At 35.9% G+C, this 13003-nt stretch overlaps 2 protein-coding genes across 9 annotated transcripts; both read right to left on the reverse strand.

The window, feature by feature from the left end:
- On the reverse strand, window positions 1-7365 carry LOC113710919 (uncharacterized). 6 transcript variants are annotated; one of them, XR_011821788.1, is made up of 9 exons: window positions 7051-7364; window positions 3992-6172; window positions 3845-3899; window positions 3164-3312; window positions 2639-2725; window positions 2033-2161; window positions 1356-1478; window positions 493-941; window positions 1-400 (listed from the first exon to the last, which is right to left on the reverse strand). XR_011821788.1 is itself a non-coding variant. In XM_072066843.1 (8 exons), the coding sequence occupies exons 1-7, from the start codon at window positions 7120-7122 to the stop codon at window positions 1371-1373; spliced, it is 2781 nt and encodes a 926-aa protein (XP_071922944.1). In that variant the 5' UTR covers window positions 7123-7364; the 3' UTR covers window positions 473-941; window positions 1356-1370. The 6 variants fall into 6 exon arrangements, 3 of the variants coding, with proteins under 3 accessions (XP_071922944.1, XP_071922943.1, XP_027089795.1); XR_011821789.1 differs by lacking the exons at window positions 1-400; window positions 493-941 and adding exons at window positions 1011-1107; window positions 2971-3047 and having other exon boundaries at window positions 7051-7365; XM_072066843.1 differs by lacking the exon at window positions 1-400 and having other exon boundaries at window positions 473-941.
- Window positions 7366-8347: 982 nt separating this feature from the next.
- On the reverse strand, window positions 8348-10650 carry LOC113711939 (floral homeotic protein DEFICIENS). 3 transcript variants are annotated; one of them, XM_072066844.1, is made up of 8 exons: window positions 10516-10650; window positions 10056-10416; window positions 9886-9952; window positions 9710-9771; window positions 9514-9613; window positions 8898-8939; window positions 8745-8789; window positions 8348-8613 (listed from the first exon to the last, which is right to left on the reverse strand). In XM_072066844.1, exons 2-8 carry the CDS (start codon window positions 10241-10243, stop codon window positions 8443-8445), a joined length of 675 nt encoding a protein of 224 aa, XP_071922945.1. In that variant the 5' UTR covers window positions 10244-10416; window positions 10516-10650; the 3' UTR covers window positions 8348-8442. The 3 variants fall into 3 exon arrangements, with proteins under 3 accessions (XP_071922945.1, XP_027090983.1, XP_071922946.1); XM_027235182.2 differs by having other exon boundaries at window positions 10056-10640; XM_072066845.1 differs by lacking the exon at window positions 8898-8939 and having other exon boundaries at window positions 10056-10632.
- Window positions 10651-13003: the final 2353 nt, after the last annotated feature.

Consider the following 13003-nt stretch of genomic DNA (forward strand, 5'->3'; position numbering starts at 1 on the left):
TTATGATGCATAATAACTTGAGCTTGTAGATGAAATAATCATTCAATAATTAGGCGATTACACGGATGACTTCAAGAATCATGTGCTGCTGTGGTCCTCCTGGACTGTTTAATGGAGCCTAGTCAATCTTATAAATCCACCTCCACATGCACAAATCCGCAGAACAACTTGGACCTCTTTAGTTCAATATCAGCAATGTCATTGGACCTCTGTGGTCCAGGGACTAAACTTGGAACTTTCCTCTTCTTCCCCAGGAAACGGTCCAAGTTTATTTTACTATTTTATACTTTTTCTTTCTTTCTTGAGTGGATTGCAAGTGTCCAAGTTTTGAAAAATCAGTTCTACAAATCGCACATTGAAAACAGCAGATAAGAGTACATCTTCTCATTTTCTGCACACGCTGGTAACACCCAAAAAAAAAAAGAAAAGGGATGAGTCATGTTGAAGTAATCGAGAACAGGGCTCGAGTGAATTGTGATGAAAGCCATTCACCTTTCTATTTATCATTTGAACTTTTTTAGGCCTTTTAGGCAGGCAGAACTATAGCTGGCAAACCTCAAGTTTCACGGTCGGATTGGTCAGTACAAATTCAGCAGAGTCTCTTTGTTTGGATCAAGCAAGCAAAATTCAGATGTCGATGATAATCAGATGCCTCGTGTATAATCATCCCTAAAGATGACGAGACATCTCTCTTTTCAAATTCTTTTCTCAGGAGGGGGAAAAGAGGAATGGGTAAACTGAGAACCAAAGTTCATTCCGAAACAGGGAAACGAAGTTCCTCAACCTTGTGCAACATTTGAAATAACAACAACTTGAGGAGGACTAACACTCTAGATAGAGACTTTTTGACCATGACAAGGTAAGAAAATCCACAGTGGGATATGGAAATGAAACCTTACTTGAAAGTTACTGCAGATCCTTGCACCATCTGGAATTCAAGACTATTTGCAATGAAATCCAAAGATGATAAACTCGTAAAATCTCGGCAACCATAAAAATTAAAAAATAAATAAACAAGAAATATCAAAACTTTGATGATGTGAATATGGACAACTTCCATTCACGGTTTGGTTATGTTCGCCAAGTATTCAATGTGCACGCAGCGATCTGTTTATGAATAGCCACCAACATATCACACACAAAGCAAAATTTTTGGTCCCAAACCCACAAATGAAAGGTGAGATTGGATTTTTGGCGGACAAAAATTGGAATTTATGTGTCTGCTCAAAGAAAAAGAAACTATTTCCACGCAGAGCGGGCTACAAAAGGTAGAGATCAGAACAAGTACTGATACAATAAAGGTATTTAGAACCTATTTTCAGGAATCTACTGCTAAAGAACAAGGAAACGCGCACCTTCCAGTACTTGTTTCAATCCATGTCTTGCGATCCCAGGTCTGGCTTCATACCGCATATATTATCACGATATGCTTTACGCAAAGTTCTATTTGTCTCAAATACAAATGTAATTCTCCCCATCTGCAATTTCCACAATTGCATTATTGCAAATATAGCACAAATGTAATTAAATTTAAATTTATGCTATATGAGAAGAAAATGTTGACCTCATCATATCACAAACATTGAAGGGAAGAACTGATTACTTGAAATACCTAGAAAATAACAAGATTTTTGGCCCTATGTTTACGCTCAAATAAGAGACGTAATTGGCTGAATGGCAAGGTCATTAAAAAGACATCTTGTCAGCAACTGCTAGATCACAGTTGAATGTTCAGAACTCTTAGCAGCTATTATCACAATAATCCTCACACGTTTATGGTGTTCCAGAGCAAGAAAACAAATCACTCTTTTATCCAAACCAACCAATATTCCTCCCAAGTTAAAGAATAGTGACATTCCAAGAAATAATAACAATTCAAAGAAAAATAATGTATGTATGTTCCATTAACACGGATTTTTATCAGGGGAAAACATGAGAAGTGGACACAATTAGCACCTATTAAAAATAATCTATTTTAAGAGATAAAAAGATAAACAAATAAGCCCTGTACTCCAAACAAGAATGAGCATACCTCAATTAAACAGCCAGAAATGAGGTTGACATTGTGCCCAGGCAGTACTTCTTTGCCATTAACAAAAGTTGGACATTTTCCATGGTTTTTTAAAAGAAATGATCCATCAATCTCCATCTTTAAAGTGGCCTATTAAAAAGCAAATAGAAGAAATTAAGAAACTTAATAGATGATAATAAACACACACAGAAGTTCAACATCTATTAGACAAAACTTGTTTAGATTTAAAATATGACTTCCTGTGAGATGTTTTAAAGATAAAAGGAAATGAGCTCCTAAAATATTGGATTTTCAAGGATAACCCTGCTGAATAAAAACTGATAAAAAAGCCTCTTTAACCAAATGCTTGTAATCATGAGCATGGTTATGCTTGTTTACAACTATTCTCTCTTGCTTTTAAGTACTAGCATAATTAGTGTTTCAATTTTTTCCAACCAAACCCAAGTTTTCTTCTTCTACTCTGCAAGCTAAGTACAAATAAATCTGAATTTTAATCAGCATTACAGAAGATTGGATCATTTCTGAACATTTTTCAGTCATAAAATATGCATCTACTCATTCTACCCCTTTGGGAACTGCATACAAGAGGTAGGAGCATCACTTCACCTGCCGTCTGGAAATCTTGTTTGCACAGGCTTCCCTTCCCAAGTCAATATCAACTTTGAAATCTTTCGTTCCTCTCCCCAGTAACACCTAAAATCGACCCAACTTCAATCAGAAATAAGATAGCAAACTCCATAATGAAACTTTATTATTAAAAAGAGAAAAGAACTCTACAATAGCATGCAATTTAAGTCAAAATAATCAATTTTTTTCTAACGTAACATGGTCATTTTGAAACTAAATTACAGAAATTTGCATCCATAATTGAACATGTATTAGAAAACTTCAGGCAAGTACTCTATTTTCAAGACAACAGAGATGCAGAAAGGGCTCACTAGGAAAATCTGTATTGAATGACATCCACCCCCCAAGAGAAAAGAAAAGCATGCTTCATCTGATCCATCAAACTAGCCTTCAGATACATCAGTTCACCATAGCAAAGCCATAAAAACCATAATTGGTCACTGGGTCAGCAAACACTTATTGGCACTCATTTGACTTAATGAGGCACTGAAAGAATCATAATACCTCAGGTTTCTTTATGAAGTGTCTTGAGCGGTGGCCATATAGAACAGCAAGTGCTCCCTGAGCTGCAATGCATCTCTGCACACAAGCATCTGCAGCCTGCTCCAGCCTTATGATTGTTTTTCTTGCATCTTCATGCTGGTATCTTAAGACTGCAAATCAAATAAATGTCGTTGACTGTAAAAAGCTGTCTATCGAAGCATTAAAATGTTAATCACAAGCTTAAGTTTCCCTCAAACGTCAAACACTACATTAACATGGAGATAAGACAGATATCATGTCACCAGAATCAAGAATGACATTGAAAAAGTTAAATTGGCTCAAAATTTTTGTTGATCTGGGCATTAAAATGTTAATTACAAGATACAGAGTTAAGTTTTCCTCAAACTTCAAATACAGGACATTAACAATAGAGACTAGGACAGATACCATGCAATTTCAGTGAAGCAGAAATCAAGAATTTATAAAACTGGTAAAGTTCAATTGATTCTGCTGACTAATATTTTACTAGAAAAATCTTATTATCAACCCACATGGACATATTATTAAATAGGCAAAACTCCATTTACTTGAAAAATATTTAAGAAGTCATGACCAACCCCCAAATTTCACACTTGGGTTAAACTTCTACTTCAGACATACTAAATCTAAATCACTCAACTTTTATCAAGAAACTGAGAATACCTCTTGGACTGTGATAAACATCCTGATCATCAGGACTTAAATCCATATCGAGGATCTGTAAAAAAGTGATTAACAAAAATATTGATGTTAGGAAAGCAAAGATTAACAGAATACTAAACTTTAAATTAACAGCAATGAATATATTACCATTGCTTCAACATCAGAAAAATATGGCACATCATCGTCACTCTCACAAGAAAACTCTTCCTCATCAGATAAAGTACAATTTACAGCTTGATTCGGAATTGTCTGTCCTATGGAGTACAATTCTGCATGTATATCATCGCTTATCTGAACAGGAGATATACAATCTCCTTCCTGCTTACAGACGATAGCTTTCTTTTGTCTGTCATAATCACCGGAGTCGTCATTTTGATCACTGTTTTCTACTTGCTTCATCAAATTATTGTTAAGAGATTCGTTGATGATATCCTTGTTGCTTAAATGTTTTATATTAGCACCATTTGGACACTCACTACCACCTGTCTTCTTGAGTGCAACATGTGGGACATCACTACAAGGCAGTTCAAATCTAAGCCCGTCATCATTAAATTGATGGTTATGACCCATTTCTGATGGAAATCTTGATTCTTGGGGAGGCACATGTACTTTACTGGTGCTTCTTGGTTCGCATTTGACCATAACTCCAGCAGTAGCCTTTTCACCATGTGAGAAATCATTCACAGATGAGGTCATGGGATAATAAGCTTCATCAGATTTTGCATTAGTTATCAAAGAGATAGATGAGCATGGCATCCAAATGGGAAGAAAAACATCGTCATTGTTAGGAATCTCAGTGTCTTCAGTGTTGAGTGTGCAGCAAATAACTCCATTGCGCAGTTCTGGAAATATAGGATTCACAGTCAAAGCAGAAGATAACTTTTGAGCCTCCACACTCCAAACTTGTCTTCCGTCACCACAATCATATTGCTCGTTTTCACCTGAATCTCCAAGGTGTTCAGCGATAGACATATCAAGACATTCCTGTCCCTGGGGTGCAGCACTAGGAATATCAAGGCATTCCTGTCCATGGTATACAGCATTAGAAATATTAAGGCATTCTTGTGGAGCGACTGAAGCTTCTGATAGACCTAGACTGGGTACATCACTTCCATCAGGAAAATCCAACAAGAGTGAGCTTAAGTTCTCAATATAAGATTTATCAATGATGTCCTTCCCATCAGCATCAGCATCCATGAAAAGTTGCTCATCCTCAGAAGTGAAATTGAGCAACGAATTGGATAACTGTTCAAAATACTCTTCAGCGTTTGGAGCCAAAATGTTCCTTTCATCACCTGTTGTTTGATTTGAAGAAAACTTTTCAGCACAAGGAGAGAAATCAGTCATGATACCAGACATGGTTTGATCTTTTATTTCAGATTTTGAGGGGATATCAATGTCGTCCAAAATTAGAAGTTCATCTTCTCCATGCTGTTCATTATCTCCAAGGCAGACACCAGGGCAAGCAGATGCTGAAATGCTGTCAATGCTACTCAAAACTGGCATCTGAGTGATAGGAGAACAATAACCCAAACTCTGTAAAGCAGTTCCACAATCAGATAAAGATGAGTTAATCACCTGGCATGTAGATCCAGAACAGGCGTTTCCTTCTTTATCAACACTTTGACCAAACATGTTTTGGGGTTTTTCCACTACATTCAAAGATTGAAGTAAATTACAAGCTTGTAATTCTTGAGATGGTCCATATTCATTAATTGAAATGTGATCCCCAGTCAAAGAAAGATTTTCGTCAAATGGAGGACAAAGATTTTGAGGCTGATTGCCTTGACCAGGGGAAAATCTATGATGATCATTTAATCCTGTACAACATGCAGCAGCGGAAAGACCATCACCACATGAACCGCCTTCATTGACTCCAAGTTTTCCAAGCGAATGATCTATAGCTCCAAAATTTAGTTCTTGATTCCCAAAATACTTCGAAATTTGATCTCCGAGCAGGAAACCATTAGATGTAGGTCCATTTCCATTTCCAACATCACCATAACTCGATTCATCCAGAAATATCAAATCTATCGAGTCAAAAGATTCATTACATATTCTTTTTCGCATAGCATAATAGCATTTACGTACAGTTTCTGCTTTTCTCTTCCTTGAAATGCACTTTGCCTCTTTATTATTGTCAATCCTGATCAATTTTGATTGCGCCATTGGAGCAGATTGTTCAAACTCAATCATGCGAACTGATGCCTCAAAAGACACAACTGGGTCATACAGAAGAGTATGCCAACGATCTTGCAATTCTTGAACAGTAAATCTGTGAGAAAATTGCACTGCACCTTTTGCAAGGGATTCCAATGATGCACCAGCCTAAAGCAGAAGAAAAGGAACCACAAAATGAGCACTCAGAAAACAATCTTTTCAGAATAATCATGACTAATCATAAGAAACTACAAAATTTTGGGTGCAACACTTTCAATGATGTAGTGCATCCCTTTTAGCCAAATTCATTGCCATTCCGGGGCTTTATATAAAGGGAAATCAACAATGTAGTGGATTCCCTTCTATCAGCACATCAAGAATATCTATAAGACAAATGGCTCTCCAACCATAAGCCTTCTGCAACGACATAGCAAGAAATGTCGCACTTAATATGATGGGAAGCAGTGAAAAATCCCCATGGCCACCGTTCTGCTTTGGAAGTGCAAACTCTAGCCATAACTATACTCCTACTCCTACTACTACTACTACGCCTGAACTTCCCCATCTAAACTAAACTCCAACATCAGTTACTTCACCCCTTAGCACTGTAGCTGAAAGAATAAACTATCAGTAGTATATACAGGTATGCTTCAAGTAAAGCTTAATAGAAACGCAAACAATGCATGCAACTTTCAAGTCCCAAGGACAAACCACCAGAAGAAATGCAGCATAATAAAATTGGAGTTCAAAAAAAGGACCTCTCTTTCGAAAATCAAAAGCACAACTCAATTCAACACAATCCCAGCCGAATTCAGTTAAATAAAGTAAAAACAACCCAAAACAAGAAAAAAGAAAATTTTCTTCGTACTGAAAACACGAAAAATAATAGAAAAAAAAAAGAACAAGAAAGAAATAAAACAACAGCAACAGATTTCAATAAAGCAAATTTTCCTCAGTAAAGCAATTCTGAGAAGTCCCAAAAAAAACAGAAATTCTGAGACAGAGCACAAATATTTGTACATGTTATATTTGGATTCTAAACTCACCTCAACGGCGTTTTTAAGCAGAAGATCATCTTGGGGAAGCCAATGAGTTGCCACCGGAGCGAGGGCTCCCATGTCTGCCCCAACAAGACTTGCATAAAAAACTCTCTCTCTCTGTCTCAGTTATTCCCCCGGCGCCCGGGCGCCGCTTTCAGGTTGTTCTACTTCTATCTTTGTACCTCTTTGCTAATTTACCTTTTTCTTTCTTGTGAGTGTCTTGAACTTGTGAATTCTTTGTCTCCAGATTGTGTGAGAGTGTGACGGAGAAAAGGATTTTGGTTTTAAGAGTGGGCCACCGCTTCTGAAGAATTGTAGAAGTACAGTAGGAGTCCTAGAACTTTGTTAGTTTCTTGCTCTATTCGCCAGGAAAAGGGTTAATTTCACTTTATCCCTCAAACTATATATGAAATCTCACTTCCATCTCTAAACTTTAAAATGAAACGTTTAAATCCTTAAACTATGAAATTCGTCCCAATTAAGTAAAATCGTTGACGAAATTTAAAAAATCATCACTATTATTGGGGCATGAGAAACACGCATATGTAAGTGTTGAAAACCAAAATAACGAGAATACAAATATCATTTCGCCCTAAAATATCTAACAAACAAATAAACAAAGTTTAGGTCTATATATCTACAAACCAATTCGTTTATATGTAGAACCCCTCCCCCTTTATATGTAGTATAGATATTAGATTGCTTATTTTTATTTGTTTATTGTACATTTAGGGGTGAAATTACATTTATGGCCTTGTTATTTTGGTTTCTAATACTTGATAAGCACACTAAATGAGTGTGTTTTCGCACGCTCTAGAAACAATGATAGTTTTTTAGATTCCGTTAACGATTTTAGTTAATTAGGACAGATTTCATAGTTTAGGGACTTAATTGTTCCATTATAAAATGTATGAACTGAAGCGAAATTTCATCTATAATTTGAGGGGGCGAGATGGAATTAACCCAAAAAGGAAAAATGAAGAAACTTCCAAGATTGGACTTGGGCCTCCTTGTCCTTATGTTGAAATTGATGACTAATAAGCTTTGATTTTGAACCCGTTTGAATGGCAAGTTTTTAGAGTTCTTTTTTTTTTTTTTTTTTGGTAAGATACTATATCGATATATATAAAACAAGAAAATTAAAGAATGTGTTGAGATAATATTTTTAAAAAAAATTATTGTGAAAAGTTATACAATCTAAACAAGGACAAGCTATTCGTATTTTTACGTTTTTGAAGAAAGAAATGTAATTAAAAAAGAAGCGGAATATGTGTTTTGTGTCAAAAGTTTTGAAAAGAAACAATACAGAAATAGAGATCAAATGTATTTAAAAAAGAAATAGAGACCATCGCAACATAGAAATAGAGATCAAATGTATATATATAGTACATCAAACTGCTACTCAAGCAGGGCAAAAGTCGTAAGATCCGAGCTTCCACCTCCACTGTGAAGATTAGGCTGGGTAGGCTGAAAGCGTAATGCCAACACACGAGGATAGCCAAGGACCGGATTGTAGTCCCCTCCGCCGTTATCAACCAAGCCATAGTGTGGATCCTCTCCTCTAGCATCCTGCGTACCAAATTTTTTTTTTTTTTTTTTTAAAAAAATTTGTGACCGGCCTCCATCATTTTCACATACTCATCATTCAAAAAAAAAAAAAAAAAAAAAAAAGGAAAGAAGAAAAGAACAAGGCAGCTCACCAGTTCAAGCAGGAGATTTCTGTGTATTTCTTCAACATTCCTCACCTGCAATTGGCATGTTGCATGGTAAGGTAAATACCAATTTCATAAATGCATACTAAAAAAAAGAAAAAAGAAAACATTTCCAAGATTTTATATTTCAATCAAGAATACCTTTTTCTTGTGAGTCTCGATCTGGTTCCCAATTACCTTGTACTGATCATGCAGAGAAAAAGACTAATTTTAGAGATAAAAGAATAGTAGGTATCATGAACCCTCCAACGGAGGGCATTGAAAGGTGCAAATTTGTTTGAAGTTGGCATGAAAAAGCTACACTTCCTAGTATTTAATTAGGAAGTGATTAGATATGTTACTCAGGTTAATTAGGTCCAATATCAACTTGTGATATAGATTTAGAAAGGGAAAGACAGTGGATAGCATTTTGATTTGATCCAAGAAGCATTGGCCAATTGTAATGAAGGCCGCGAGTTTTACAAACCGTCTAAAATTCTGATTGAAGTAATGGAGAGGCATGTGTGATTCACATAGGTCTAATCTAATCAAATTCAGATGGAATTTTAAGATATTCTGCTTCTATTTTTATTGGTCAACATAATGTTTGAGGTATAGGGAAAAAGGTAGCCTTTACAAACTACTAGTGATAATTTCTCGTAGGAAGAAGTGAAAAAACGACATAGCTTTTCCTTTATTCTCAAAAGTTCTTTTAGGTTTTGATACGCAGAAACTACAAGAAATCTTGATACCCTAGATCTACGAAGCAAAATTCTACCTTCCTCTCCCGAATGGCCCTCAGAGAATTATCCACGTCTTCTATGAGAAAACCGAGCTCATCATAACTCAGATCATTCAAACTCTCCCCCATCCTCTGCCTGGTTTTTTTTTGGAAAAAAAATTACTCCGGCAAGAACATATTATTAAATTGAATATTCAAATATAAAGAAGCAAACAAACAAACAGAGAAGAACCTGATCTCCTTACGAAGATTTCTATTCACCTCCTTTAGCTTCTTCAATTGCTCTTGCATTTTCTGAGCCAAAAATTTGACAGAAAGCAGATTTCCAGACATAAAAAAGTAAGTAAAAAAGAAGAGAAAAAAAAAAAAAAAAAAAAAGTGCAGGCAGGGAATAGAAAAATCAAGGACCTCGTGGTGGGAGCTCCAAAGATCAACCCCTACAGCCTTTTGATACTGATCAACCAACTGCTTTGTCCTGTAAACCAAAACAAAATATAATGTCTTTGCACATGCATCCCCAGTAGGGGCTAGCTAGTTAATTACCACACACAGTAAAAAAGAGCTCCCCGGACACGTACGTGGCTGTGGGACTGATGTATTCGTGAAGCTTCTGGGTACTGGAGACCATGATGATGGAAACTCTAGCATCGCACAGGACGGTGAGCTCATGAGCTTTCTTAAACAGCCCGTTTCTTCTCTTAGAGTAGGTCACTTGCCTGTTGGTTTGATTCTCTATCCTCTTGATCTGGATCTTCCCACGAGCCATTTTTTGCCCTCTTTCTAAAACTATTACTACCTCGATCTGCTCCTCCCCTTCCCCCTTCTATACGAGTATTTTCTTTTCTCTTCTTTAAGCCTAAGCCCTCTTTATAGAGTTTTAAATAGTCAGTTGAGTTATATGAATCTAGCCATCTACCAGTATGATTACTGTTCCTACTCCTGAAATGAAAGGAGATAAGCGCACATGGATTTTCTGAAATGAAAGGAGAGGTTGAGAATTGTTTAGGTCCATGGGTTACTAAAAATGGAAAGACTTACCAATTGCGCGAAAAAGTGTTGGCAGAAGTTGATAAAGTTGTTTAAGAATCAGTCACTTCTTAGTTATCTGTCACTGCCAATGCTTCAAGATTTTAAGACTCTTCTTGCTGTGATTGGGTCCCAGTCGTTGCTGAAATTTCCAATCCTTTTGCCTTCCATCTCGAAAGTTAGAGAGGAAGAAATACGAAAAACTCCGTCTTGTCTTCTTTTTTTTTTTTTTTTTTTTTTTCCTCCTGTTACATAATCACAAGTTGTTCGGTTCTGCTTTGCTCAGACCATCTCTATTGACTGGCTTTGGTTAATTCGTTCTTTCCTTTGGTGTATTTGGCTCGCGCAGTGACTTCGTCCGCTAACTTGGGTCCCCAATTACTCGAGCAAAATCATTTTGTATATATGTATCAGTAACTGAAAATTATTTTCCTTCTTGTTCAGAATTCTTGTAAATTAATTTGTTTAGAGCAACAAAATACATGTAGAGGTAATGCCACTGATTTGTACTCTATTTAACTTCCATTTTACTTCCGACTTTCTTTAGTGGGAAAATTGTTCGAAACACTCGTCACATTTCGTCAAATGAATTTTTTCATCCATTACTTTTAAAATACTCTATTTATGTCTCTTACAAAATCAAATTGGCCAAATTTAGTCCCAAATTATATTTCTATCACGTGACCATTACATGGTCATCTTTTTAGGGGCATAAAAATCAGATCCCATATATAGTTAAACATTCACTCTATCCACTATTTTACCCATAAGAAATAGAATTTGACCTTTCGTACTTAAAATAATAAACAAATATAAATCACACGGTGTATTCAGGCTAAAAAGTGCTAAAAAAAATTTTCAAGTTAAAACCAAATTTGATGGATTTTTGTTTGTAAGTGAGACGGATTGAACCTAATATTAACTAATTACAGTCCCTTCACTTTTACTGTTCAACCCAACCCAATCCTTCCTCGAAAATTTGGTGGATTTAATTTTATAGGAGACGTAGAATCAGCATTTTAAAACTGAGGAATGAAAAATATTATTTAATAAAATGTAAACTACGCTTTGAATGATTTTTCTGCTTTATTTATTTATGATAGAGTGAGACAACCTGATCACGGATGGGATGACCCCCGGGGGGGGGGGGGTTCAACGGTAATTGACCCGAAAACCACATGGAAATATATTCAAGAAAACACAAATTCCAACTATAGAGGCCCAGGGATTATGTCCTGCGAATTTTCGATAGCCTTATACAACCTGGATTTGCGCGAAGGAGAAAACCCAATATTGGGTGGAATATGGTGTTGGGCTGCCCTCCTGAAATCACTGGACCCTGAGGAATAGTCAATAATGATCCACCAAAACAAAACTCCATAATAGCTTTCTTTCAGATATAAAATTGAAATGATGCCACTCGACGTCTCCACACTCCACAGGTCACATTTTTGTCTTCCTAGTTTTGAAATCTTGGCTCTTTTTGAACTAATTCGGAGATAATTTTTTAAAAAAAAAATCCTAGCAGAAATGCACAAAGTTACAGGCTCATCCAGAAAAGGCAAACGTAATTAAGAAGGTGCTCAGCCCAAAATGGTAAGCCAAGCACCCAAGATTGGCAATATTATTATAAATACTATGTCAATACAAATTAATTCAATTGGTAAGAATTGATTACTTTTTTATAATGATCGTGTGTTTGAATTTCTCTATCGATGTGAGGAATGTGTTGATGGACGAACTTTTGTAGGCGAATTCTAACACACCTTGACCTGTGGTGGTGATGGAAATTGAATCCATCCAAACTTTTTATTACCAAAAGAATTATTATGCATACTAATGGTATTTTTTATTCCTTTTCCCATTATGCCCATCCTTACGTTTGAGGAGCCAATTAATTTCTCCATGCTAGTTTGTTCTTTATGAGTATTAATATTATTGGTTGTTAATTTGCCATGCGCGCTGCTAATGATCTCATAACATTTTATAATTTTTATTTGACGATGGACGCTGCATGGCCAGTCACCCTTCACTGGCTTTAAATATTTGTTAATTGAAAGTTACTCTTTTGTTCTTTGTGTCTTTGACACGTTGTTCTTTGTATTTCAACAACCCTTTCGTTTCTCGTGAACTGTAGTATACTCAGTGGCGGATTTACACGGGGGGCACGGCCCCACTGTCTCGTTAAAATTTTATAATAGCGATAAAAATTTGATATAATCTCAAGTATGTTTCCTGAAGTTCTGTGTATCTATTGATTTACATGCTTTTATAGTTGCTTTTGATTTTATCTGTTGTTATAACTACCTTAGAAAGAGTTTTTTCAATTATGAATATAGTGAAGAATCAGTTACAAAATAGAATGGAAGACACTTGGATGAATAATTGTTTAGTTACTTAAATTGAGAAAAATATATTTCACGAAATTCAAAATGAAAAGGTATAAACAATTATCAAAATATGAAAACTCGTCCTGAGTAATTGTAAATGGTTTAGTTTG

This window comes from Coffea arabica, chromosome 10e (genome assembly GCF_036785885.1).
Source record: "Coffea arabica cultivar ET-39 chromosome 10e, Coffea Arabica ET-39 HiFi, whole genome shotgun sequence".
Classification (NCBI taxonomy): Eukaryota; Viridiplantae; Streptophyta; class Magnoliopsida; order Gentianales; family Rubiaceae; genus Coffea; species Coffea arabica.